This window comes from Ursus americanus, chromosome 32 (assembly GCF_024610735.1).
Source record: "Ursus americanus isolate L20-20 chromosome 32, mUrsAme1.1.p, whole genome shotgun sequence".
In the NCBI taxonomy this organism is placed as follows: domain Eukaryota; kingdom Metazoa; phylum Chordata; class Mammalia; order Carnivora; family Ursidae; genus Ursus; species Ursus americanus.
The window spans coordinates 27,124,901-27,150,496 of record NC_142158.1 but is presented as its reverse complement, the minus strand read 5'-3'; the positions used below and the strand labels follow the sequence as shown (position 1 = coordinate 27,150,496).

Genomic DNA, 25,596 nt, shown 5'->3' with positions numbered 1-25,596 from the left:
CGACAGTAAAGGTGTCCTCCGCGCGTTCCCACTGCCCTCTTCCTGCTCGTTAGAGAAGCGAGGCCAAAACAGCCCGAGCCTTCTATGTGGCGACCCAGAAACCAGAAAGCACCCCAGAGGCGGGAGAAGCATACGCGGGCCAGATTGGGAAAGACAGCCGCTGCCAAGAGCCGTGAGGGTCAGACACTTCTTTCGTTACCTAAAAACAGGCGGGGGATGGAGAAGCCACACCTGGACCCAGGCGTGCCTCACCTTCGGCTCCCCGCTGAGCTGACGCCAGGATTGGCAGGAATTCTCCCCTGCAACCCCCAGCTTAGGACAGCCACTGCCATTTCCGAAGCTGCTCTCGGGGGAAAATGGCCAGAAAGCACGTAGTGGCTCCTTTAAGGCTCCTCCTAGCCCTCCCTCCCCCGCCCACGTGACCCGGGGCGGCCGCGCGCCGGCTCGGCCCCCCGCGCAAGCGGCGATGGCGGCGGCGGCGGGAGCTGCAGCGGCGGCGGCCGCCGAGGTGCGGAAGGGGAGGGGGAGAGGCGGGTGCATGCCCGCGCGCGCGCCCGGGGGAAGCGCGCGCCCGTGCAATGCTCCGGGGGTGCAACGGGGCCGGGGGGCCCGGACGGGACCTGCAGCAATCCGGAGGGCCAGCACCGGGGGCGGATGAGGGGACCAGGGGGTGGGAGGTGGGGGGAGTGGGCACGGAGGCGCGCGTGCAGCCGTCGGCTGCCCCCGAGTGGGCGGCGGGCGCCGGGGCCCCAGGAGCACGCGCGAGGGGCACGAGGGGCCGTCCACCGGGCTGGGGGGCAGCGGGCGCTGGAGGGGTTGGTGCCCGGGGTCCCCGCGGCCTGGGGGACAAAGGGGGAGCGGCGCGTGCAGCCGGGAGGAGGGGGCGGGGCCGGGGCGCAGAGGCCCCGCCCCCTCCCCCTCCTCTCTTCTCGGCCCCTGAGATGCGGGGTCTACCGAGAGGGAGGGGGCTAATGCGGGCCCGGGGGAGGGGTCGTGCGGCCCCCCCGGGCAGCCGAGGCCGTGGAAGGGGGGGCCCCCATAGAGGAAGAGGTAGGCCCCGGAGCCTACTCTCTCTTCCCAGAGCCCAGGCGTCCTGGGCTCCCCAACTTCCTACTGGGCTGACCAGCCCTCCTGTACCTTGTGTCCCCTGCCAGGGGGAGGCCCCTGCTGAGATGGGGGCGCTGGTGCTGGAGAAAGAACCTAGAGGAGCCACTGAGAGAGGTGAGTGCAGTGGAAACGGGCCCAGTTGGACCTTCACCTCACCCAACACAGGATTCCCTGAGACCTTAGCCCTGAACTTTTTGTTTTCCCTTACAGTTCATGGCTCTTTGGGGGACACCCCTCGTAGTGAGGAGACCCTGCCCAAGGCCAGCCCCGACTCCCTGGAGCCTGCGGGCCCCTCATCCCCAGCCTCTGTCACGGTCACCGTGGGCGATGAGGGGGCTGACACCCCTGTGGGAGCCACACCACTCATTGGGGATGAACCTGAGACTCTCGAGGGAGATGGGGACCTCCACGGGGGCCGCATCCTGCTGGGTGAGAGGTTGGGGAACCTGGAGGGGTGAGGTGGGGTGTCCTCTGACCACTTTTCCTCTTACCTTGCCTCTGCCTGCCTGCCTGCCTGTCTGTCTTCCAGGCCATGCCACAAAGTCATTCCCCTCTTCCCCCAGCAAGGGGGGTGCCTGTCCCAGCCGGGCCAAGATGTCAATGACAGGAGCTGGAAAATCACCCCCATCAGTCCAGAGTTTGGCTATGCGGCTGCTGAGTATGCCAGGGGCCCAGGGGGCGGCCACAGCAGGGCCTGAACCCCCTGTGGCCACACCCAGCCCAGAGGGGCAGCCCAAGGTCCACCGAGCCAGAAAAACCATGTCCAAACCAGGAAATGGGCAGGTGAGGACTTGGAGGGAAGGTGTGGGGGTGGGGAGACCGGAGTAATCCACTGTGAACCCGTTTTGGACTTCTTTTCAGTTTAGCTTCAGACCTTTTCTCATCTATTCAGGGCTCCACATGTTTACCTAGGGGCTACTGTGTGTCAGATTCTGGGCTGGGGCTTCATCTGAGCAAAAAGACAAGTTTCTGTCTTCCTGGAGTTTACATTCTTGGGGAGAGGGGAATAGACAAAACAGAGGTTAGAGAGTTGGTGATGTAGTTAACATGGTAATTATTCTTATGATAATGACTGTCTAAGGAACTTCAAACTCTCTGCCTCAAAGTAGACCCCAAGGGAGCTTTTTCCTCCTTCTGAATCTGTCCCTACTTCCTTTTCCAAAAGGTTTCTAAGGGGTTTTACTGTGAATCCCTACAGGGAAGGAAGTGAGGGAAAGGACAAAAGCCCCAGAACTTCAGAAGCTTTATGACAATATTTTTGGGGCTCCTGGTATCATTTTGTTCTGAATATGGTTTAGGCAGCTTTGGACAAGGCATGAACCTTTGTTTTCTCATCTGTAAAATGGGTAAAGAGGGCCTACTTCCGAGTGCTTGAAGAGGTAAGTGTTAGGTGTGGGAGGAGTTCTTGTGATTGCCACATTCTGGTTTATTGGGGCTTCAGATGGCATTTTTGAGGATGTGACTCGCCCACCCCACCCTCATGCAGGGCGCCAGGCTAATCCAGGCAAAACCACAGATGCTCCCTGACCCTAAGTGTGCTCCCTCTTGGCCCCTAGCCCCCAGTCCCTGAGAAGCGGCCTCCTGAAGTGCAGCATTTCCGCATGAGTGATGACATGCACTCTCTGGGGAAGATGACCTCAGGTCAGTCCCACCCTACCCCCACCCACCGGCCACTAGATAAGACCTGAGGGTTTAAGGACAGCCCGTCTTTCTCTCTCTTTCCTTCCAGAGGTGGCCAAAAGGAGGAAGATGAACACGGGCGGTGGTCTGGTGAGCCTGGAGAGGCAAAAAATAAGGCCTCTCCACCGGGGGGGGGGGGGGGGGCTGCCTTCTGTCCTCAGGGGAAATGGTGGTGGTGGGGGAGTACCAGCCGCTTCCATTTTTCTGATCTTTTCCTAGTCGGAGGAGTTGGGTTCTACACGGGGTTCAGGAGAAGTGACCGTGGAGAAGGGGGACCCAGGGTCCCTGGAGGAGTGGGAGACAGTGGTAGGGGACGACTTCAGCCTCTATTACGACTCCTACTCCGTGGATGAGCGTGTGGACTCCGACAGCAAGGTGAGAAGGAGCCAGCCGACCTCCCTGCTAGCACCCATCTCACCCAAGGCTCCCTCTCCGGTCCGTCCTGCCCACCCCCGTCTCCCTTTCCTTTTTACGTTGTGACACCCCCTGATTCACCGCCCCATCCTCTCGTGTGTGCTCCACCCCAGCCCATCCCCTTGCCCCTCCCCAAGGTGGTAGCCGCCGTCGTGGATTTTGGGTTTAGCATCCCGTTTTCTTGTCTGTTTTTTGCTTATTTATACTTTTGCTCTTGGTTTGGTTTTATTTCATACACGTTTGCTGATGCAGTATACTGCTGTCCTGCGCAACGTGCTTTTTATTTAACGCGGCGTTGTGGGAAATTTCAGATATACACAGTAGAGTGAACGGTGAGCTCTCCTGAAGCCTCAGCCCGTTGCAGCAATTGTCAGTACCCGGTGGCTCCTGACTCAGCTCTTCCCCCCCAGCCCGCCCACCTCCCCGACTGTTGTGTGTGTAGCCTCCACGTCATTTTATCTGGCAGTGTTTCCGTAGGTATCTCTAAACATGAGGCTGCTTCCTGTGTTTTCATATAGCAGCTTCACTGTGTCCACAACCTCAAAAACGTCCCAGTGACTCCTTAACTGTCACCCTGCTACCAGGGTTCATATTGCCTCTGTGGTTTCGTAAATGGGGTTCTGTTTGTCCAGATTCACATGCGCTCCACCCACTGGTTTGATTGACATTTGCCTTAGGTCTGTCTTGATGCATGGGTGCCCCTGGCTTTGAAAAAGAAGTTTTTCTTGCCGTTTATTTGTTGAAGGAACCAAGTCACTTGGAATACAGAATTCCTTGCATTCAGTCATTCGCTGGTTGGAGACTGACATGTTCCGCTCTGCCCAATATTTCTTGTAAACTAGATCTAGAAGCATGACCAGCTTCAGGTGATTTGGGTTTTGTTTTTTTTTTAATGGCGAGAAGATTTGATGGCTGGTATGCTGCTTCCTGTTGCATCACACCAGGAGGCCTAGAACATCTCATCTTTTGATTAGTCATATTTAAGATTGGTCGGTGGATTTACGGAATGTCAACTTCATCCTCATTGTTAAGTTCTTTGTTAGCTTTTCATCTAGTGTTTTGAGCAACTATGGGTGGTCTTGCCTACGTGTGAACTTCATAAAGAGTGTTAAACTATGTCCTTGTTTTCTGGAACTTTTTTTTACCTTAATATGTTGCCAAGATTTACACACATTGTTGTGAGTTTTTCACAGCTGTCTAACATTCAGCACCCTTTCTCTCCTTTCTCTCCTTTCTTGTCCATGCTCACCTCCTCCAGGGAGCCATCCTGGGATAGTAGTAGTAGTTCTTTACCCTGCTTCATTGTCTTGAGTCTTGGAGGTTGGATATGTCTTGCCCTGCCTCTCTCCCAAGTTCCCCCCAAGAGAGGGCTGTGGCGTGGAGGTTGCTGTTTCCTCAGACCTGCCTTGCCTCTCTCCCAGTCTGAGGTTGAAGCTCTGGCTGAACAACTGAGTGAGGAAGAAGAGGAGGAGGAGGAGGAGGAAGAGGAAGAGGAAGAAGAGGAGGAGGAAGAGGAAGAAGAGGAGGAAGACGAGGAGTCAGGCAATCAGTCTGACAGGGTAAGGGCTGGAGGCTAGCATCCCGAGGAGTGGGGGGTGTGGGGCCCGAGGTCTGAGTCCTCAGCCGGGAGGGGTTGTAGGCTGGGGGCCAGGCTCTCCAATTCTTCCTCCATCCCAGAGTGGCTCTAGTGGCCGGCGCAAGGCCAAGAAGAAGTGGCGGAAGGACAGCCCATGGGTGAAGCCGTCCAGGAAACGGCGGAAGCGCGAGCCTCCCCGGGCCAAGGAGCCTCGAGGTGAGGAGGCTCCTCTGCTTTTGGGTCCCCTCCTCCAGCCCCCTCCCGGCCCCCAGAGAGCGTGCACGAACACACGCTCATGCATGTGCTCACGCACGTACACCCGCATGTACCCACGCGTCCAGGCACCTGTGAGCTCGCACTCTCACTCTCTCTGTCTCTGTGTCAGGAGTGAATGGTGTGGGCTCCTCAGGCCCCAGTGAGTACATGGAGGTCCCTCTGGGGTCCCTGGAGCTGCCCAGCGAGGGGACCCTCTCCCCCAACCACGCTGGTAATTGCCAATTGCTGGGGTGGCGAGCCACTAGGGGGCACCCTCTGGGCTGGAGGGAATGGGGAGGAGGGGGGCCCCACTAGAGCTGAGGTGTCTGTCCATGGCCAGGCTTTGGGAGTTCTAGAGCATGGAGGGACAGGCAGGGTGGGGGTGAGAGGCCCCACCAGGGGTCCCTGTGGGTGATGGGGATGGCCTCCCTCAGCTCCCTTTTCCCTCTGTCCAAGGGGTATCCAATGACACGTCTTCACTGGAGACAGAGCGGGGGTTTGAGGAGTTACCCCTGTGCAGCTGCCGCATGGAGGCTCCCAAGATTGACCGCATCAGTGAGAGAGCCGGGCACAAGTGCATGGCCACGGAGAGTGTGGATGGAGAGGTGGGCCTGTGGGCTGGTAGGAGAGGGGCCGGCGGTGGGGGCCCAGCCCTGGGCCCCAGCCTCACCCTCTCCCTGCCCGTTCACACCACCACAGCTGTCAGGCTGCAACGCCGCCATCCTCAAGCGGGAGACCATGAGGCCATCGAGCCGCGTGGCGCTGATGGTGCTCTGTGAGACCCACCGTGCCCGCATGGTCAAGCACCACTGCTGCCCAGGCTGTGGCTACTTCTGTACAGCGGTGAGTGACCGGTGGGGCGGACAGGCAGCGTGCCCCGCAGGGCAGGGGTCTCCAGGAGCCTGACCGCGTTGTTTCCCAGGGCACCTTCCTGGAGTGCCACCCCGACTTCCGCGTGGCCCACCGCTTCCACAAGGCCTGTGTGTCCCAGCTGAATGGCATGGTGTTCTGTCCCCACTGTGGGGAGGATGCATCTGAAGCCCAGGAGGTGACCATCCCCCGGGGGGATGGGGTGACCCCACCAGCTGGCACTGCAGCCCCTGCCCCCCCACCCCTGGCTCAGGATGCCCCTGGGAGAGCAGACACTTCCCAGCCCAGGTACTGGCCTCCCCCTTCCCAACTGTCTGTTCCCTGCCCGGCACCATTGCTCGTAGACATCAGCACCTTCTCCCACAGTGCCCGGATGCGAGGGCATGGGGAGCCCCGGCGCCCACCCTGCGACCCTCTGGCTGACACCATCGACAGCTCGGGGCCCTCCCTGACCCTTCCCAACGGGGGCTGCCTGTCTGCCGTGGGGCTGCCCCCGGGGCCCGGCCGCGAGGCCCTGGAGAAGGCCCTGGTCATCCAGGAGTCCGAGAGGTGAATGAGGGGTTGCTCTCGGGCGGGGCGGCCAGGGCTGGGGCTGGAAAGCCGATCTGCAGGAGCTGAGCTTGATGCTCCTTCTAAGGAGCCCACCCCTGTCCCTCACCATGGCAGGCGGAAGAAACTCCGTTTCCACCCCCGGCAGCTGTACCTGTCAGTGAAGCAGGGGGAGCTGCAGAAGGTGATCCTGATGCTGTGTGAGTATTCCGCTCGCTCGTTTGTTCTGCACGCCTTGCTGGAACAGCAGTCACATACCAGACGCTGGGTTCAGAGCCAGGAGCGCGGAGGTGAAGGTCGTCATCCTTCCCTGATACACTTAGTGTGGAGGGGGAAGCAGACACACAGATAACCCACGATGGTGGGGACAGTGGTGACGACGAGCACACAGGTGCTGGGGACGGTGCCGAGTCACGTCAGCCTTCCCAGGAGAAGCCCAGAGAGGCTCGCTGCGTTCCCCAGGAGGGGCCCCTGACACAGCCTTCCTGGAGGAGGTCCCACCCGCACCGTAGCTCGCTCACCACTCGTCCCTCCCTCTTCCGGTGTGGCGGGCTCTCCCCACAGTGGACAACCTGGACCCCAACTTCCAGAGCGATCAGCAGAGCAAGCGCACGCCCCTGCACGCGGCCGCACAGAAGGGCTCCGTGGAGATCTGCCACGTGCTGCTGCAGGTCAGCACGGACCTGGCCCTCTGCCTCGTGACCTAGGCCTCGCACCCCCTCCCGCGCCCGGGCCTTCCGCGGCGCCGGCCCACGTGCCCCCTCCTCGCAGGCGGGAGCCAACCTCAACGCGGTCGACAAGCAGCAGCGGACGCCGCTGATGGAGGCCGTGGTGAACAACCACCTGGAGCTGGCCCGCTACATGGTGCAGCGCGGCGGCTGCGTCTACAGCAAGGTGCGCTGAGCGGGCTGGCCGGGGCCGCAGGTCAAGGCCGGGGCTCAGATGCCAGCAGGGACTCACCTGCCCGCATCTCCCTCAGGAGGAGGACGGCTCCACCTGCCTCCACCATGCAGCCAAAATCGGGAACTTGGAGATGGTCAGTCTGCTGCTCAGCACGGGACAGGTGGACGTCAACGCTCAGGTCAGCTGCCTGGCTGCCCGCCCAGCCCACTTCCTCCGGGTCCCCGGCTCCGCCTCAGGCTTCAGGCCCCCTTTCGACCTCCGCTGACCTCTGACCCTTTCCCTGAATCTCAGTCCTGTTTCCGTCTGTCCCCATCTCTTTCTCCCTCCTCGTTTGTATTTTTTCCTTCACTTTTCTCTTTTTTGCTTCTTTCAGTTTTCAGAATGATGAGCTGATGCCTTAATCTCTAGAAATGTGCAGTGATGCTTTTTATTACTTCTTAGTTTGTCATATGTTGGGTGTGTTTTGGCCTATTATAGTTACTCTTCACTCCTTGAATTGTTCCATTGTTTGTCCTGGAGGAGCCCCTTGAACTAGACTCCTCTGGCTTTTGATACGACCCAGCAACTTCTGAGAGCATCTTTACCTTTTAGCACGTTTCCTGCCCCAGGCTCAATCTGCCATTTTTCTAGGAGGCTATGATTTCTTTAAATGGGAAATATTTTTTAGAGACTGCAGTCTGTGTGCTTAGGAGCGGTTTTGCTGTTGGGTCATCATATTCTAAGATGTTTGAGTGGAAAGACCTAAGGAATGTGTGTTTTTTAGAAAGAAAATTTACTCCACAACTCTGAGCACCAGACAGTATTAGTCCCATTTTATAGATCAGGAAACTGAGACCCAGAGAGGTGAAGACACTTACCCAGAGGCCCACCGCATGTGACTGGTGGAGCTCATGCTCGGAGCCTGGCTCTGGAGCCTGTGCTCTAAAACCACACACTGCTTCGGTAAGCAGGGCCAACTGCTGGGCGGCCCCTCACCCTCCTCCCTCTCTCCCCACCCACAGGACAGTGGGGGGTGGACGCCCATCATCTGGGCCGCAGAGCACAAGCACATTGAGGTGATCCGCATGCTGCTGACCCGGGGCGCCGACGTCACACTCACGGACAATGTGAGAGTTTGGCGGGGGGTGGGGGAGGTGGGGGCTGCCCTGGCCCCCCTGAGCAAGGAGGAGGCTGGGTTCAAGGCCTCACTGCTTGGGCCCACCCCTGCCCCTCCCACCTGCACAGGAGGAAAACATCTGCCTGCACTGGGCTTCCTTCACCGGCAGTGCCGCCATCGCCGAGGTCCTCCTCAATGCCCGCTGCGACCTCCACGCGGTCAACTACCACGGGGACACGCCCCTGCACATCGCGGCGCGGGAGAGCTACCACGACTGCGTGCTGTGAGCCCCTGCCCGCCCCACACCCTGACACCCTGATGCCAGCTCACGGCCCCGGACCCCACAGGCTTCCCGTCCCCTCCCAGGTTGTTCCTGTCACGCGGGGCGAACCCGGAGCTGCGGAACAAGGAGGGGGACACGGCGTGGGACCTGACTCCTGAGCGCTCCGACGTGTGGTTTGCGCTGCAGCTCAACCGCAAGCTTCGGCTGGGAGTGGGCAATCGGGCCATCCGCACGGAGAAGATTATCTGCCGGTGAGCCCAGGGTCCTCTGCACCCGGCACAGCCTTCTGCCCCCTCCCCAAGCCCTGCCGAACCCTCAGAACACCCCTCGGACCCTCCCCAGGCTCCTCGGAATCCCCAGAGCCAGCCCCCAGCCAGGATGCCAAATAGAGTAAATGAGAAGAGAGCTAAATGAGGATCTTAGAGGAGCCGTGCGTGTGTTCTAGGGTCAGAGGGTCCTGTGCGGTAGTGGGGACATGCCTGTAGTAAAACGTTATTCCTTAGTTATCTGCAATCCAGTGTTCGTGCATGTCCCGCGGTTTGTTTGGCAGCCTTCCTCCCCCTGCCCCAGCAAACCCCCAGAACCACCCCCTTCCCTCCCACGGCCCCAGGAACCTCTCAAGCCTCTCCTTGCACCTAGTGGACCCCCGTACCCCATTCTCTAGCGCCCCCAGCCCCATGTCCCTTCTGTCAGGGATGTGGCTCGGGGCTATGAGAATGTGCCTATTCCCTGCGTCAACGGCGTGGATGGGGAGCCCTGCCCTGAGGATTACAAGTACATCTCGGAGAACTGCGAGACATCCACCATGAACATCGACCGTAACATCACCCACTTGCAAGTGAGTGAGGGGCCCTGCGCCCTCCCAAAGGGACATCCAGAGCTGCCAAGGACAGTTGGGCAAGTCACGGGCCAACAGGGGAGCGGGGCTGAAGGGGAACTCGGGTATGGGCTTGCATCCTTCTGGGGAAGGGGTCCTTTCTTTAGGACACATGAAGGTATATGGGCTCACGGTAGCCCCGGGACACCCCTGTCGACAGCATCTTGATTTCGCCTCATCCTGGGACCATCAGCACCCACTGTCCTAAAATAATGACCTCAGAGATAGGACAGTGGCTGGGGGTCAGGGAGCTCCGGTTGCTGGGGACAAGGCTGCTTCTGCGGGTCGAGCTAATCCCCTGCCTCCTGCCCCAGCACTGCACTTGTGTGGACGACTGCTCCAGCTCCAACTGCCTGTGCGGCCAGCTCAGCATTCGCTGCTGGTATGACAAGGTGCGTGTGCTCGGCCTGGTCCCCGATGCCGGGCCCTCTCTGCCTCCCTCGTGAGAGGAGGGCAGGGCAGGACAGGGGTTCCGGGGGTGCCGGCAGGATGGAGATGGGCCTGTGCCCAGCTATGTGTGAATCAAGGGTATGGTGTGGTTCCTAGTCTCCGAGCTTGGCACGCGTGGCCTCCCCTAGCCCGCCTTCCCCGTCTGTGGGATTGGGAGCAGCGGTGGGTTTTTCTGTGGAGTCCTGGGGGTCCTTGGCAGCCAAGGTGGGCACCACACAGAAACCACTTGTCCTTCCCTCCCTCGACACCCAGGACGGGCGGCTGCTCCAGGAATTTAACAAGATTGAGCCCCCGCTGATTTTCGAGTGTAACCAGGCGTGCTCCTGCTGGAGAAACTGCAAGAACCGCGTGGTGCAGAGCGGCATCAAGTGAGGCCCACCCCTGCAGCCTGCCCTCAGCCCATCTCTCCCCCGTGTCCCCCCACCTAACACCAGTCTCTCTCCCACCCCCCAGAGTGCGGCTACAGCTCTACCGAACGGCCAAGATGGGCTGGGGGGTCCGCGCCCTGCAGACCATCCCCCAGGGGACCTTCATCTGCGAGTGAGTAGGGGTCACGGGGTGGGTGCCCAGCCACAGCTCACTCCCAGGTCTCCCTCTGCTCTCCTCCCTGACGGGTCCCGCCCCTTCTCACCGCCCCTCCCTGGCCAGACTTCACCTGCCCCCAGCCTGCCCAGAATGCAGAGCCTCCTGCCACCACCGCCACATCGCCCCTCCCTGCCTTTCCAAGCTGGGAGACACACGGACATGGGTCGGAGCCACACTCTGCCACTGGGCGTCCTTAGCCAAGTTCTTAACCTCTTTGAGTCTCATTTCTCTTGACTGCAAAATGGAGGTGATAATGCTACTTAAGGTGGATAAAGTCCGCCTCCACTTTTCCCAGCATCTGTCATCCCCCTGTCCCCTGCCTGGCTCCTCCACCACGGCTTGCAGACTTCATCTAGGCCTCCTGTGGCTTCATTTGCCTATTTAAAAGACCATCCATTTTCTCTCTCTCTCTTTTTTTTTTTTTTTTTAGGATTTTATTTATTGAGGTAGAGCACAAGCAGGGTGGGGGCAGAGGGAGAAGCAGACTCCCTGCTGAGCAGGGAGCCCAATGCGGGGCTCGATCCCAGGACCCTGGGATCCTGACCTGAGCTGAAGGCAGATGCTTAACTGAGCCACTCAGGCACCCCCATTTTCTCTTCATTGGGTCATCTCTTGACTGTTCAAGTGGCCCCTTCCTCCTGGACGTCAAGTTCCCCACAGCCGTATAGATCTGTGGGATCCATGGACGCAGACCGGGGCAGTTGACAGATGGTGAAGGAGGATTCCATGGGGTTGTGGGGAGGGGCAGGGCCTGGAGCTGGCTCCCGATAACCCCTGCTCACCTTCAGAACCACCGCTTCCTGCCCCACAGGTACGTCGGGGAGCTGATCTCTGATGCCGAGGCTGACGTGAGAGAGGATGATTCTTACCTCTTCGACTTAGACAACAAGGTGGGCAGGAGACCCCTCTGTGCCTTGCAGCCAGTCAGCAGATGGAAACGTGGGGAGAAGGGACTTGGGGTCCGTGAGTGGGGGGGGTTGGCCAGGCAAGCAGGGTAGTGGTGGATGTGAAGAGTGCCACCCTCCCCTCAGGATGGAGAGGTGTACTGCATCGATGCCCGTTACTATGGCAACATCAGCCGCTTCATCAACCACCTGTGCGACCCCAACATCATCCCCGTCCGGGTCTTCATGCTGCACCAAGACCTGCGCTTTCCACGCATTGCCTTCTTCAGTTCCCGGGACATCCGGACTGGGGAGGAGCTGGGGTGAGATGTCTCCGGTGTGTGCCCTGGGTGTGGGAGATGCAGCAAGCCCGGCACCAGAAGCCGAAGGCTGGGGAGTGCCTGGTGTCCAGGCATGGATTAGAGCCGAGCCTCTCAAGACATCAGTGTAAATGGAGTTCTGAGCCTCCCAGATTCTGAGTCAGTAGATTTGGGATGGAGTCCAGGGTTCTGCACCTCTGACAAGTCCGCAGGCAGGGCCCGTGCGGCGGGTCCATGCACATAGAAAGGCTGGGAGCCTGTCGGGAGAGGGTGGGGGTGGGTGCTTTGGGGCAGGCCTGGGCCCTGGCTCTGGATCCCATAGCCCCTTGTGCTCCTCTGACAGGTTTGACTATGGTGACCGCTTCTGGGACATCAAAAGCAAATACTTCACTTGTCAGTGTGGCTCTGAGAAATGCAAGCACTCAGCCGAGGCCATCGCCCTGGAACAGAGCCGCCTGGCGCGCCTAGATCCCCACCCTGAGCTGCTGCCTGAGCTCAGCTCCCTGCCCCCCGTCAATCCCTGACAGTGGACCACACATGCACCCCACCCCTGGATGGCCACCAGCTCAGCAGCCCCCTCTGCCACTTGCTGCTCATAGCCCACACTTTGGGGTGCTGCCATCCTCTCTCCCTTCCCCCTTCACACATTCCTTGGCCAGAGACCCCCCCAGCCAGGCCCTGGAGGTCTGACAGCCCCTCTCTCCCAGAGCTGGTTCCTCCCTGGGAGGGTAACTTCAGGGCTGGCCACTCCCTGTTCCCCATCCTCAGCTGAAGTTTGATGAATTGAAATTGGGCCTCTATGCCAGCTGGTTTCCTTTGTTCTCAATAAATACTGGGTTTGGTAATAAACTGTCTTACTGATTGTTGGGGGGCCAAGGGGTTGGTCAGGGAGGAAGCACACATGGCTAGAGGGAATGTGGGTCCAAGGGACAGAGCAGGATGGAAAGCAGGCTGGACAGGTGTGGCTGGTGTGGACAGCCACCGGAGGGGAGGGGAGGGTTTTGGGGAGACCACTGTGAACAGGGTCCAGTCCAGGGCTAAAAGGCAAATCTCAACACTTAATCTGGAGAGTATAGGTGTGAGTGAACCACAGCTGAAGTAATTTGCAAAAACATGAAGGATTTTCTTAAAGCGTGCCATGGTGCACGGAGACGGTGGCAAGCAGGAAAGCAGCCCTGCGCCGGTCCCAGGCTCGGCCTTCCAGTCCTCCAGCAGGGCACTGCCCAGGCGGAGCTGAGAAGGAGGAACCACAGTGTGTCAGGACCATAGGCGGAGGTGGGGCTGTGACGTGTGCGAGGGCGGGGCGGGCGGCAGGTGAGTCGCTAGGTCTCCCTGGCTCCAATCACTCTGGAGACTGAACCATGGGGGGAAAACAGGACGGGGATGAGGCCCATGGTGAGTCTGAGGGCAAGGCTGGGGCAGAGGCCCAGAACCCTCGGAGGGTGGGGAGGCCAGTCTGGGCCTGCTCTGGGGGAGCGATGGCTGGGGCTGGCCCCAGGGAGAGGAGCTGAGGGGAGTCCTGGGTCCCTGAAGGGAGGGCACGTAAAGAGCTGATGGAAGGAAGTAGAGTCAGGGTACTGGGAGGAGGATTGGGTTCAGGGGCTGGGGGCTTTTGCCAGGGAGCCTTTGGGGAGTGAAGCTGGGGTCTCCATGAGGAGTTGGGGCTGGAATCTGGGTCCCTCAGGGCAGGGCCCTGGGAAGCAAAGCCTGAATGGAAGAAGGCAGGGTCAGGGTCCTGAGCAGGAGGATCGGGCTCAGGGGCTGGGAGGGTCTATGTGCTGCAGAGCTCGTGAGGGGTGAGCCTGGGGTCTGGGCCCCTGTCAGGAGGCACAGCTGGGGTCCCTGTGAAGAAGAGGAGTTTCAGTCTGGACCCTGGGTCTCTGAGGGAAAACGGTGCTAGAAGTCTGCTTCCCAGGGTCTCTGTGAGCAGTGACAGCAGAAGTGGGGTGTGTTTGAGGGTCTCTGTGAGGTGTTAGGGCTGTGGGCCTCTGTGGAGAGGAGAACGGGGCCTGCCTCTGGGGTCTCTGTTAGGAGGGGGAGCCTGAGGGAGGTACCATGAGAGATAGGGGCAGGGGCTTCACAAGGGCTTCCTGTGAAGGGTAGGGTGAGGGGAGAGCGAGCAGGGAGCCTATCGGCAGAATTTCCATGAGGACCCAGGGCTAGGAGCCTGTCCCAGGGAGCCCTAGGATTAGGGGTGGGGTGGTCTGAGATGAGAGGGAACTGGGACACCAGCCTCTGGGATCCCTGTGAGCAGGAAGGACAACGGGCCTGCCTGCAGGGGTCCCTTGGGGCTTGGAGGTCTGAGCTCCTGGTCTGAAGGGGAGGGAATCCCAAGGGAGGGGCCTCCCAGAGGCAAAGCTTGGGTTCCTAAGCAGGCTAGGGGAAGGAGCAGTAAGGCCTCCCTAGTAGACTTCCTGGAACAGCTTTGGGTCAATCATTGATCTCATGTCTGAGAGCCATGGAGGGACAGAGTCCAGAACACCTAAGGAGAATGGATCTCACCCCTTCCCACACTCTTGCCCAACCCTCTGCCCTCCCTCCTCTGTGCCAACACAGGACCCCAGCTGCCTGGCCCCACCTCCTCCCTGTGTGTACTCAGGGAGGACCAGGAACAGGACATGGCCACAATCTAAACCGACCACAATCTCAACCGCCAGGCTCAGGTGTCACCCTGACTGCTCACTCAGAGACTGGCAGCGGCCTGGGGTCCCTTTGGGTGGGGGGGCTTTACAGGGGCCCCTCCCTGCCCAGGTCCTGCAGGAGTTAATGCCTTTGGCTCCAGTTTCTTTCCCTATGGCTTTGGGCCAGAGAGTGGAGGTAGGGCCTGGGGCAGCTGTGGGGAAGGGCTGTGACCTCCCTGAGGTGTTCTCGATTTGTGCCCACCCTAGGCTGGGTACAGGGAGGGGAGAGGGCTAAGGATGGGGGCGGGAGAACCACTGAGGTGGCTTGACTGAGTCCCACATCCCAGCCACAGTGAGACGCAGGAGAAATGGGCCAGGATGGAGGCAGGAGGCGAAGGCTATTTCCCTGGCTGCCAGCCTTGAGGTGTGAGCTGGAAACAACCTTTTAAGGCCCCCTTTCCCCTTCCCTCCAAAGCCAACTTGGTAGAGTTCACGGTGAGCAGTGAAGCTGCTGACCAAGCCTTAATCCTACCTCTCCGGCTCTCCAGCTTCTCCTGCCAGCCCTGCCCCTGTCCATCTCTCCCCCCACCCCCCAAACTCCTGAGGGGCAGGGAGGATCCTGGGCCAGGGTAGGATCATGCTGCAGGGAAGGATGTGGGAGGGACAGGAGATGCGGAGAGACATCCACGCAGGGCCTCACTCTCCCTACTCTTCCCTGTGCACCTCAGGGAAACCAGCCAAATATGACCCCTCCTTTCGAGGTCCCATCAGGAACAGGTGAGTTCTGGGCCCTGCCCCAACTAGGGGGTGGGGGTCTTGGTTTTGCATTGTATTTGCTGAAATATTGGTAAGAAGTTTATAAAAAAGAAAGCTCCCGCCCCAGGAAAATGGAGTCCTTGGGTGAACTCTTGTGTCTGGAGTGGGCACAAGGGGCCTTCTGGGGGTGCTTTCTATTTCTTGACCTGGGCGCTGGCTACACAGGTGTGTGCTCTTTGGGAAAATTCACCCAGCTAGGCACTTACAAGTTGTTCACTTTTCTGTATCGTACTTCAAAAGTTTACCCACCCAGAAAACGGTTATTTTGTTTTTCTGTCTTCACCCCCCCACACACACCTTCCTGAGGACAAATAGAAACAAGTGCTTCTTATTTATTCCCTGGTGCATTGTGAGAAAAAGGGTTTCTTAGAAAAATAAAATAAAACCTACCGACACCCATCCTCAGCTTCCCCCAGCTCCGACCCGTGACTCCTCCAGAGCACACGCCCTGCCTCCCCCTCCAAAGGCCTCCCCCACTTCTCTCCCAGGAGCTGCACAGACATCATCTGCTGCGTCCTCTTCCTTGCCTTCATCCTGGGTTACATCGTGGTGGGGATCGTGGGTGAGTTTCCAGCGGGGGCGGTGCTGGGGCGGTGGGGTTGGGCGGGGGGCGGCAGCAGGAACCCCGGGCTGGGACCATCCCCAAGGCTGCTCCCCCCCCACACAAGTCCTGCCCTCTGGTGACTCATCCCTGCATCTGCTTCCAGCTTGGGTGTACGGAGACCCCCGGCAAGTCCTCTACCCCAGGAATTCCACCGGGGCCTACTGCGGGGTAGGGGCCAACAAGTGAGTACGAAGAAGGAAGAGGGGCAGATGGGAGGGGAGGTGGGCGGCGGGCTGAGAACACGATCCCAACACTCAACACTCAGGCTCCAGATCCTTCCTCGATTGCCCACGGGCCACAGCCTCCCTGAGTCTCACCATGCGACACCACGTTGAGCAGCCTCCCTTTCTGGGCAGTTGGCTTCTGATTCCCCCCAAAAATGGGAGGCAGAGCCATGGTTAAGTGCACGGGTTTTAAAGTTCAGAGTTTGGCGTTTGACTCCCCAACTGGGCTAAGTGAGTTCTGGTCGTATGGCCTTGGGCAAGGTAGTCAACCTCTCTGAGCTTTGATTTCTTCATCTGAAACTCAGGGGTTTTACCCGAAGCCATTCCATCGGTTCCGCAGGCAGGAAACTTTCAGTAAATAATAAAACCTTAACAATGACAAGGCGTTTACTCTGTTCCGGGCAGAAGGTGTACTTTGCACACACAAACTCATCGAAACCCTATGAAGCAGGTCTTATTACCTTACGCCTGTTGTAACTGAGGCAGTGGGCAGTCAGTGACTTGCTCAAGGTCATAAAACTCTTAGCCATTTGGTAGCAGTTTCAATGCTCAGTTACTCTGGGCCATCTTCCGGGTGCCTCGTTGTCTCTGCAGCTGAAGGGAACTTCCTAAGGCCAGGAGCTGAGCGCTGTGCGTCAGGGTGTGGGCCCCGCACACGCTGCCGCTAGGCCCACTGTATTCTGGAGGCGCGGCCCCCGCCGTCCTCTCCCTGCCCCTGACCAGGCCCTGATGCCCACACTTCCTTCCCTCCCGCAGAGATAAACCGTATCTTCTCTACTTCAACATCTTCAGCTGCATTCTGGCCGCCAACATCATCACGGTCGCTGAGAACGGCCTGCAGTGTCCCACACCCCAGGTCAGAGCCTGGGACCTGCCTCTGCCCAGATCACCCCCAGGGTCCAGGCCGCCGCCCCTCAGCATGCTCTCTGCCCCCAGGTGTGTGTGTCCTCCTGCCCCGAGATCGCATGGACGGTGGAAGTCAACCAGCTCTCACAGAAGGTTGGGGAGGTCTTCAACACGGCAAACAGGAACTTTTGTCTGCCAGGGGTGCCCTGGGATATGGTGAGAGCTGCCTCCAGCGTCAAGGCTGTAGTCAAGGAGGAGTCACATGGGTGGGGGGGGGGGGGAGTTGGGTAGGTGACTATGGTGGGGGCGGGGGCTCCCTCCTTCACCCTGCTCTGTGTCTGCGTGTCTGTATGTCCTCCCCGACCCCCAGCCGGTGATCCAAAGCCTGCAGCAGGAGCTCTGCCCCGGTTTCCTCCTCCCTTCCACTCCAGGTGAGAAGCTGCATTCCTTCCTGGGGCAGCATCTAGTCCTGTGTTCTCGCTGCTCAAACGAGGAAACCAGGCCCAGAGAGAGTAAAGTCATGCAGCTTGTCTGGCCGAATTGGAATTAGCACGGGTCTTCATTCTGCTCTCTGCAGCTTGACCCTGCCGTCTTGTGCACCTGCTGGGCACGAAGCACCCAGGGGAGACGCAGGGCAGATGAAACTGCTCCGAGTTTGAGCTGCATTTTAGGTGCAGAGATCAGAGATGTTGGCAAAGACACGGCATGAGCGTCCCGTGGACACACAGCTGGGCAAATGTACCCACACGTGTTAATGTCTGCGCACTGGAAGCAGACTGGATGTCCAGCCAGACGCACAAGCAAATGTGTCTGGGTGCTGGGATCACTGTTGACTTTTTAATTTTTTCCATATGTTCTTCTTTCCAATAGTCAATGGTATTTTTAATAGGAAAAAATTTTAATTATAACATGAGAAAAGAGAGCCAATTCTCCATATAAGCACAATCAAAAGACCTCAAATGAATGCTCCAAACTCAGATCCAGATTCCAGCACTTTCCAGCTGTGTGGTCTTAGGCCAATTACTCAACCTCTCTGTGCCTTGTTTCCTCATCTTTAGAATATAAATGCCAAAGTCAGCCTGCCTGGCAAAGTCATTGGGAGGGTGGAGATAAAGTGCCACAGGAGATGGGGAAGGGGTGAGAAGACTTCCTGGAGGAGGTGACCTGGAGATGGAGCTGAACAGGGAGTAATGGATGGGATTTCTGGAGGGAGAACACTCAGAGAGAGGCTCAGGGAGAGCAGAGGTACGGAGGTGAGGGGAAAGCGGGCTGAGCTCAGATGGTGGGGCCTTGAAGCCTGGCCAGGGAGCAGGGTCACTCCAGGGCAGAGCTGCCAGAAGTGTCTGAGCAGCAGAATGCTCTAGAGCCCTGGAATGAGGCATGGTCTTCCTGGCTCTCGGGCAAGGGGTGGGTTGAAGGGTGGGGTGTAAGAGTCAGGCCAGAGGAAATGCGGGTCTCCACCGGCAGCGGCAAGGACGGGAGGAAGGAGTCCTGAGAGACAGTGAGGAAACTGGACGGGGTTCCCTGAGGCAGGAACTCCCTCTTGGCTGTGGAGTCAAGAGCAGCTCTCTGGGTGGGGGAGGGCAAAGCCCACCTCTCCTGCCTTCCCTAAGGCTACTGAGGTGCTGGGTGGAGGCCAGAGGCTTTCGAGGCAAAGCTCTGGGCCCTCCCACCCAGGAGCCCCGGTTCTCTCCCTCCAGCTCTGGGGCGTTGTCTTCCATTGCTGAACAGCACTCTACCTGAACTCCCAGGGATCTCCAGCAACACCTCCATCTCCCAGGGGATCAGGTGGGCATCCTCCTGCCCCCACATCTCTGTCCCGTACCCCTTCCCCCCCACAACAACCCCATCTGACTCTGACCCTCCCCAGCAGTGGTCTTCTTGACAGCCTCAATGCCCGTGACATCACTGTTAAGATCTTTGAAGATGTTGCCCAGTCCTGGTATTGGATTCTTATGTGAGTCACCAATTCCCCTACCATCTCCTTCCCTGCTGCCCTCCCCCATCCTCTGGCCCCTAGCCCAATGTCTGAAACAGAAACTCTGCACTGACCCCAGACCCAACAAGATTTATAAGAGAAAGGGGGTCTAACCTGGGGACATCGGGAGTGTGAGGCATTTGGGAGCCTCTGAAAGGGAGAAGATTTAGGGGACCAGGGATGACCCTCCACTACCTCCCCCTGCCTACAGTGCCCTAGGTGTGGCTCTGGTCCTGAGCCTGCTGTTTATCCTGCTTCTGCGCCTGGTGGCTGGGCCCCTGGTGCTGGTGCTGATCCTCGGGGTGCTGGGCGTGCTGGCGTACGGCATCTACCACTGCTGGGAGGAGTACCGAGTGCTGCGGGACAGGGGTGCCTCCATCACCCAGCTGGGCTTCACCAGCAACCTCAGCGCCTACCGCAACGTTCAGGAGACCTGGCTGGCCGCCCGTGAGTGCCTGCCCGCTGCCGGACCACCAGCCACGCGGGGTTGCCCCGGGCCTCGCCGAGCCCGGGCCCTGACACACGCCCCTCTGCTCCCTGTCCACCCTCAGTGATCGTGCTGGCTGTGCTCGAGGCCATCCTGCTGCTGATGCTCATCTTCCTGCGGCAGCGGATTCGCATCGCCATCGCCCTCCTGAAGGAGGCCAGCAAGTCAGGACCCGCCTGGGAGGGAGAGGGGGAAGAGAACAGGGGTGCAGGCATGGAATGGCAGTGCTGGGAAGGTGGCGGGGAGCCCCGGAGAAGGGCAGAGTTCACGCAGTGGTTAACTCCGCTGTGTGACTCAGTTTTTCTGAGACTCGATTTACCCATTTGTGAAATCGGGACAATAATAGTTCTTTTTTTTTTTAATTTTATTTATTTATTTGAGAGAGTGTGAGGGAGAGAGAGCAGGAGCCAGGAGTGGGGGGCAGAGGGAGAGGGAGAAGCAGACTCCCCGCTGAGCAGGGACCCCGACGTGGGGCTCGGTCCCAGGACTCCAGGATCATGACCTGAGCCGAAGGCAGACATGTCACTAACTGAGCCACCCAGACGCCCGGGCAGGGTTTGGGGGTGGGGGGGGCAGCGGGCAATAATATTTCCTACTTTGTAGGGTTGTCATGAGGATTAAATGAGTTAGTGTCCTGTCGGGTTCCCAGAACAGGAAGCAGGCTCTCCACGAGGAGCAGTCAGAACGGTAGCTGCCGTTGTGCTGGCCGTGGCTGCCGGGTGGAATGGCAGGAGCCCAGGCAGGGAGAAGTAGCCGCTTGTTCCCACCCAGGACCTACCTGCCAAACCCGTCAGGAGACCCTACTTTGAGGACTCCATTCCCTTAGCCTCCCTGAAGCTGCCCCAAGGGGCTTCTTTGTGATTCTAATTTCCTCCAAGGGTCCCTTGAGCCTGATTTATTCAGGTCGGTTCATTCAGTGAGCACCTACTATGTGCCCAGCTTGGGGGACAGAGCAGGCCCTGGCAAGGACAGTGGCGGGGACCTTGCCAGGGTCAGCCCCAGGACAGGGTGGGTGGGCGCTGGGGCCCAGGGCCATACTGATGGACTGCTCTTACCTCCCTACAGGGCTGTGGGGCAGATGATGTCTACCCTGTTCTACCCTCTGGTCACCTTTGTTCTCCTGCTCATCTCCATCGTCTACTGGGCCATGACCGCCCTGTATCCTTTGCCCACATGGCCAGGCCTCCTGGGGCGGGGGCGGGGGTCGGGGAAGGGGCGTTATTTACCTACACAATGCCTTAGTGCAATTGGAAGAAGGTGCCCCTTCCTCTGGGCAGACACAGGCCTGCCCCTGGACGGAGTCGAAAGACTGAGCCCAGGCTGATTTCCAGCCCTTTGTGCAGTGAACAACCCTCGCAAGTACCTGGGAAGGTGTCCCTGAGGGGGGGACCTGTGGAGACCCCCGTGTGACTATGCCTTCTTCCTTGACTTCCCTCTGGGTACCTGGCCACATCAGGGCAACCCCAATATGTCTTCTGGGCCCCCAACGCCAGCTTGCCCAGCTGTGAGAAAGTGCAAATGAATGCATCATGCGACCCCACGGTGAGGGGATTTGGGGTGGACATGGTGGGGGGCACCAGTAGGGCTGAGGTGACCTTAGGGCCCGGCTAGTCCAAATCCCTCATTGCACAGCAGACACTGAGGACCAGAGAACAAGAGGAGTTCCCTCAAGGTCACACGACAGGCCCCCAGCAGAGCCAGAAAGGGAGCCGGCAGTGGACTCCGGACCCAGCACACCTCCCCCTCAGCCACCCCTTACTCAGAGAAGGAAACTGAGGCTGGAGACGGCTTGCGGCCCTGGGAATGCCGGGTACCAGCACTTCCCACCCTCCCCGGACTTGCCTCTCTGCCAGGAGGACTGTTAGCCACTTCCACCTCCAGTCTCAGTCCATTCATCTGTAAAATGGAGACACTCATAATACCCGTCCCTCGCCCCTCCGTCCCTCCAGGTGGCTGAGAAGATTCAATGACATCAGGCACATAAAGTGCTTTGTACATGTCTGGCACCTGATAAGAGCTGATAACTGTAGATGGGTTTTGTTTAGTTTTTCAAAGCTTTTTGCCTAGGAACACAGTGCCTTAGGCCATAGGCAGAGGCGGGAGCCTGCCCGGAGAGAAGCTGCTTCCCCACACTGTTCCCTGTCAGGTTCCTGGAAGTGCACGGGACTGCAGGGAATTTGCTGTCCTCAGAGCTTTCGTGGGGCCACCTCTTGGAAGCTGGGACGGGGGCTTTGCTCACAGGCACCAGCCCACTCTAAAACAGAAGAGGGAGGGAGGTTGGTTTACATTTAGGGAGGACCCACCCTGTGCCAGGCACCAGGTATGCAAAGCTCCAAATGACCTGGTTCTCCCTTCTAGCTTGCTCTGGGTCTCGCTGCGGAGACCGACCCAAACCGACAGTTACAAAGTGGAAAGTGGTTTATTTTCTTATAAAATTTCAAAGACACACTCAGCAATTTCAGCCATTCTCAAGATTTTTGTCACATTTGCAGGGAAGGTTGTTTTTTTTTTTTTTTTTACTTCTGTGTTTTTTACTTTTTGTTATGGAAATTTTCAAACCCACACAAACCCTCAACTTCCCACTGTCTTTGTTTCATCCATCTCCACTCCCCCACCCCCATAATTCTTTTTTTCTGGAGTTTTTTAAGGTAAATTCTGGACATAAGTGCCAATTCACCCGTAAACACATCAGGATGGATCCCGACACATAAGGACGTTTTATTTTTTTATTTTTTTTTTAAGTAATCTCTACGCCCAACGTGAGGCTCAGACTCCCAAGTCCGAGATCAGGATCTCAGGCTCTACTGACGGAGTCAGCCTGGCACCCGGACAGATGAGGACTTTTACAAGCATAACCAAAGGGGCGCCTGGGTGGCTCAGGTGGTTAAGGGTCTGACTCTTGATTTGGGCTCAGGCTGTGATCTCAGGGTGGTGACCTCAGGGTGGTGGTATTGAGCCCTCCGGTGGGCTCCCTGCTTGGTGGGGAGTCTGAGATTCTCTCCCCCTCCCTCTGCCCCTCTCCCTGCTCATACTCTCTCTGTCTAAAAATAAATCTTAAAACACACACACACACAACCAAAATAATAATAATAATAATAATAAAATTCATTAAAAATAAATTAAAAGCATAACCACTATACCGTTATCACACCCAACAAGATTAACAATGACTCCTTAATACCATCTAATGCCCAGTCTGTTCATTTTTGCTAGAAAGCATTTTGGTTGAAGTTGCCGGGGCTGGTTTAGAGGGGATTGCTGATTGAGTGCCAGGGAGAGAGCTAGGTGCTGGTCACGCTGCCTTCATACCATTAAGGCTTGGCCCACACAGCCTCGGAGCTCTTGTGCCCATATGGAGACTGAAGGAAACCCAAACTCTCACACACTAGGCAATCTGAACCCAACTAAAACCTGGAGAAGAATCTTCTGGAAGGAAATGGCTTCCCCAACTCAGGGAGGCTGCTGCTTCCCTCCCTCTGCTCTGGGAGTGGCAGGAGTCCGCTGAGAATGACCCTCCTCTGTCACCCCCAGGCCCAGCCCGTGAACTCCTCATGCCCAGGGCTGAGGTGCGTCTTCCAGAGCTACTCATCCACAGGCCTGGTTCAGCGTTCGCTCTTCAACTTGCAAATCTACGGGGTCCTGGGGCTATTCTGGACCCTCAACTGGGTACTGGCCCTGGGCCAGTGTGTCCTGGCTGGGGCCTTTGCCTCCTTCTACTGGGCCTTCCACAAGCCCCGGGACATCCCCGCCTTCCCCCTGAGCTCTGCCTTCATCCGCACACTCCGGTAAGCCCAGGGCAGGGGGCTGGCAATTGCGAGCCTGGGAGTCTCAGGGGTCCTGGAGCTGCCTCTGACTCCCTAGCCCCTCTGCAGTTACCACACTGGGTCGCTGGCCTTTGGAGCCCTCATCCTGACCCTTGTGCAGATAGCCCGAGTCATTTTGGAGTACATCGACAGCAAACTAAGAGGTGAGCCGCTGGCCCCTCGGGGAGGGGCAATCTGGGGACAGTGACCAAACATGAGCTCCGCCTTTCTCCAGGAGCCCAGAACCCCGTGGCCCGCTGCATCATGTGCTGCTTTAAGTGCTGCCTCTGGTGTCTGGAGAAGTTTATCAAGTTCCTAAACCGCAATGCCTACATCATGGTGAGGCCCCCGCACGAGCGGCCCCTTGCTCTGGGGTCCCTTGGCTCAGGCCCCTGCCCTGGCCCAGGTAAGCACCATACAGACTCTGACCTTTGACCCCACTCAGATCGCCATCTACGGGAAGAATTTCTGTGTCTCCGCCAAAAATGCCTTCATGCTGCTCATGCGGAACATTGTCAGGTCAGGCTCTCCCCCTCCCCCACGATCTCCCACCCAGGCCGGCTCCGTGGGCATGCCGCGCTCGGAAGGGCCTCGAGCTTGGCTGAATGTTCTGCTGTCTTCATCTTGAAGCGTGAACGATTTTCATTTTGCATCTGTCACAGCAACTTATATAGCCAATCCAGTTCCTAGCCCTGCCAGGCCCCTCATGCCCGACCCACCCCAACTTCCCACACAGGGTCTTCGTTCTGGATAAAGTCACAGACTTGCTGCTGCTCTTCGGGAAGCTGCTGGTAGTTGGAGGTGTCGGTAAGGGCCAGGGCTGGGAGTTACGGGGACAGAGGGCAGGGGCACAGGGCAGCCACAGAAGTGACCTCAGAGGAGTGATGACACTGACCTCCACACCTCTCCCACAGGGGTCCTGTCCTTCTTTTTCTTCACCGGTCGCATCCAGGGTCTGGGTAGAGACTTCGAGAACCCCTCCCTCAACTATTACTGGCTGCCCATCATGGTGAGTGACTCCCCAGCTCTGCCTCACAGTCCAACCCACGAAAGGAACTCTAACTTGCCCTGTATCTTCCAGATCTCCATCCTGGGTGCCTACGTCATTGCCAGTGGCTTCTTCAGCGTTTTTGGCATGTGTGTGGACACACTGTTCCTCTGTTTCTGTGAGTGACACCCCCGCCACTACCCCCAGATTTCAAGGTACCAGATTGTTTAGGGTTTTTTGGACACTTGGGTCTTCTAGAAACAGCAACTTTGTGAGTTAAAGGAGCCAAAGTCAGAGGAAGCCTCTTCCACCATCCTCAAGCCAGGGGCTTGTGGAAGAAAAGAGGAAGTGACCTGCCAGGCTGACAGGGTCTCCCAAGAAAGACCATTCCAGGGCAGAACCCTAGAAAACGAAGGTAGAAATTGGCCACAGAGACTTCCCAGCAGGTGGCTGTAGTGAGTGAGGATTTTCTCACCCTCCTATGACCATTGAAGAACCCCATTTTTTTCGATATAGTAAGTACTGTAAAGGTATTCTCTCTCCCTTAGGATTTTCTTAACATTTTCTTTTCCTTAGCTTATTTTATTGTAAGAACACAGTATACAGTACATATAACAACAAAATATGTGTTAATCAATTGTTATCAGTGAAGCTTTGGGTCAACCTAGGCTATTAAATTTGGGGGGAATCAAAAGTAACAGGCGGATTGTTGATTGCGTGGGGGTCAGCGCCCCTAATCCCTGTGTCTTTCAAGAGTCAGCGCTACATCCATTCAGGGTTTAGTATGCACTGCAGTCTGCAATACGCGGTTGACACGCATTTTTTTCTGTTAAGCCCTAGCACGCTATGAAATACAGTATTATTGACCCCACTTTACCAAGGAGAACCTGAGATTACATAACCTACCCAGTAGGTTACAAAAACTGCCCCCAAAAGAACAGCCCGTGGCGGTGCAGCCTGGAAACCAGGCGACTAGTCTCGTCTTCCCCGATTTTCCCGGGAGTGGGGGGGCCCTCGAGGGTCCACTCTAAAGGTCTTTGTTGCGGCTCAGTGGAAGACCTGGAGAGGAACGACGGCTCCCTGGACCGGCCCTACTACATGCCCAAATCCCTTCTGAAGATCCTAGGCAAGAAGAACGAGGCGTTCCCAGAAGACAAGAAGAAGAAAAAGAAGTGAGAGACGCGACCCTGATCCAGGGCTGCACCCCTCCTGTACAGCCTCCCAGCCTCACCCCGCCTTCCAGATCTCGATTTTGTAGTTTAAAAAAATTATTAAAGGTTGATATTTTGTTTTCTCAAAAAGTCCGGGACTTTTATTCACTCTATGACGACTTACAGCTTTTTTTTTTTTTTGCCGCCTGGGTCTTTAAAATAGGCCCCG

At 57.8% G+C, this 25,596-nt stretch overlaps 2 protein-coding genes across 6 annotated transcripts; both read left to right on the top strand.

Annotated features, from left to right (window-relative positions):
* The first annotated feature begins 409 nt into the window (after nt 1-409).
* Nucleotides 410-12,698, top strand: EHMT2 (euchromatic histone lysine methyltransferase 2). 4 transcript variants are annotated; one of them, XM_045795624.2, is made up of 28 exons: nt 410-508; nt 1,155-1,221; nt 1,318-1,536; nt 1,637-1,890; nt 2,664-2,748; nt 2,837-2,877; nt 3,007-3,162; nt 4,623-4,760; nt 4,879-4,993; nt 5,163-5,264; nt 5,489-5,637; nt 5,732-5,875; nt 5,955-6,190; nt 6,269-6,451; nt 6,569-6,651; nt 7,016-7,122; nt 7,223-7,345; nt 7,431-7,532; nt 8,356-8,460; nt 8,579-8,733; nt 8,817-8,984; nt 9,427-9,571; nt 9,925-10,002; nt 10,313-10,428; nt 10,514-10,600; nt 11,457-11,535; nt 11,677-11,852; nt 12,193-12,698. In XM_045795624.2, the coding sequence occupies exons 1-28, from the start codon at nt 467-469 to the stop codon at nt 12,371-12,373; spliced, it is 3,636 nt and encodes a 1,211-aa protein (XP_045651580.1). In that variant the 5' UTR covers nt 410-466; the 3' UTR covers nt 12,374-12,698. The 4 variants fall into 4 exon arrangements, with proteins under 4 accessions (XP_045651580.1, XP_045651581.1, XP_045651578.1 ...); XM_045795625.2 differs by lacking the exon at nt 5,163-5,264; XM_045795622.2 differs by lacking the exon at nt 410-508 and having other exon boundaries at nt 916-1,221.
* Nucleotides 12,699-13,166: 468 nt separating this feature from the next.
* SLC44A4 (solute carrier family 44 member 4) lies at nt 13,167-25,517 on the top strand. 2 transcript variants are annotated; one of them, XM_087857941.1, is made up of 21 exons: nt 13,167-13,244; nt 15,199-15,247; nt 15,775-15,848; nt 15,994-16,072; nt 16,871-16,970; nt 17,051-17,176; nt 17,331-17,391; nt 18,661-18,748; nt 18,834-18,917; nt 19,150-19,385; nt 19,490-19,589; nt 20,491-20,586; nt 20,868-20,967; nt 22,957-23,210; nt 23,298-23,392; nt 23,464-23,567; nt 23,674-23,747; nt 23,965-24,035; nt 24,143-24,237; nt 24,310-24,394; nt 25,268-25,517. In XM_087857941.1, the coding sequence occupies exons 1-21, from the start codon at nt 13,211-13,213 to the stop codon at nt 25,390-25,392; spliced, it is 2,130 nt and encodes a 709-aa protein (XP_087714067.1). In that variant the 5' UTR covers nt 13,167-13,210; the 3' UTR covers nt 25,393-25,517. The 2 variants fall into 2 exon arrangements, with proteins under 2 accessions (XP_087714067.1, XP_087714066.1); XM_087857940.1 differs by having other exon boundaries at nt 18,831-18,917.
* The last annotated feature ends 79 nt before the right edge of the window (nt 25,518-25,596 follow it).

Coding starts and splice junctions, on each gene's coding strand:
- EHMT2 (XM_045795622.2), top strand. CDS start 942: ATGCGGGGTCTACCGAGAGGGAGGGGGCTAATGCGGGCCCGGGGGAGG. Junction 5,876..5,954: donor GTGGCTACTTCTGTACAGCG/GTGAGTGACCGG, acceptor GTTGTTTCCCAG/GGCACCTTCCTGGAGTGCCA. Junction 7,123..7,222: donor TCTGCCACGTGCTGCTGCAG/GTCAGCACGGAC, acceptor CCCTCCTCGCAG/GCGGGAGCCAACCTCAACGC.
- SLC44A4 (XM_087857940.1), top strand. CDS start 13,211: ATGGGGGGAAAACAGGACGGGGATGAGGCCCATG. Junction 15,849..15,993: donor CATCGTGGTGGGGATCGTGG/GTGAGTTTCCAG, acceptor ATCTGCTTCCAG/CTTGGGTGTACGGAGACCCC. Junction 24,036..24,142: donor GCTGGTAGTTGGAGGTGTCG/GTAAGGGCCAGG, acceptor CCTCTCCCACAG/GGGTCCTGTCCTTCTTTTTC.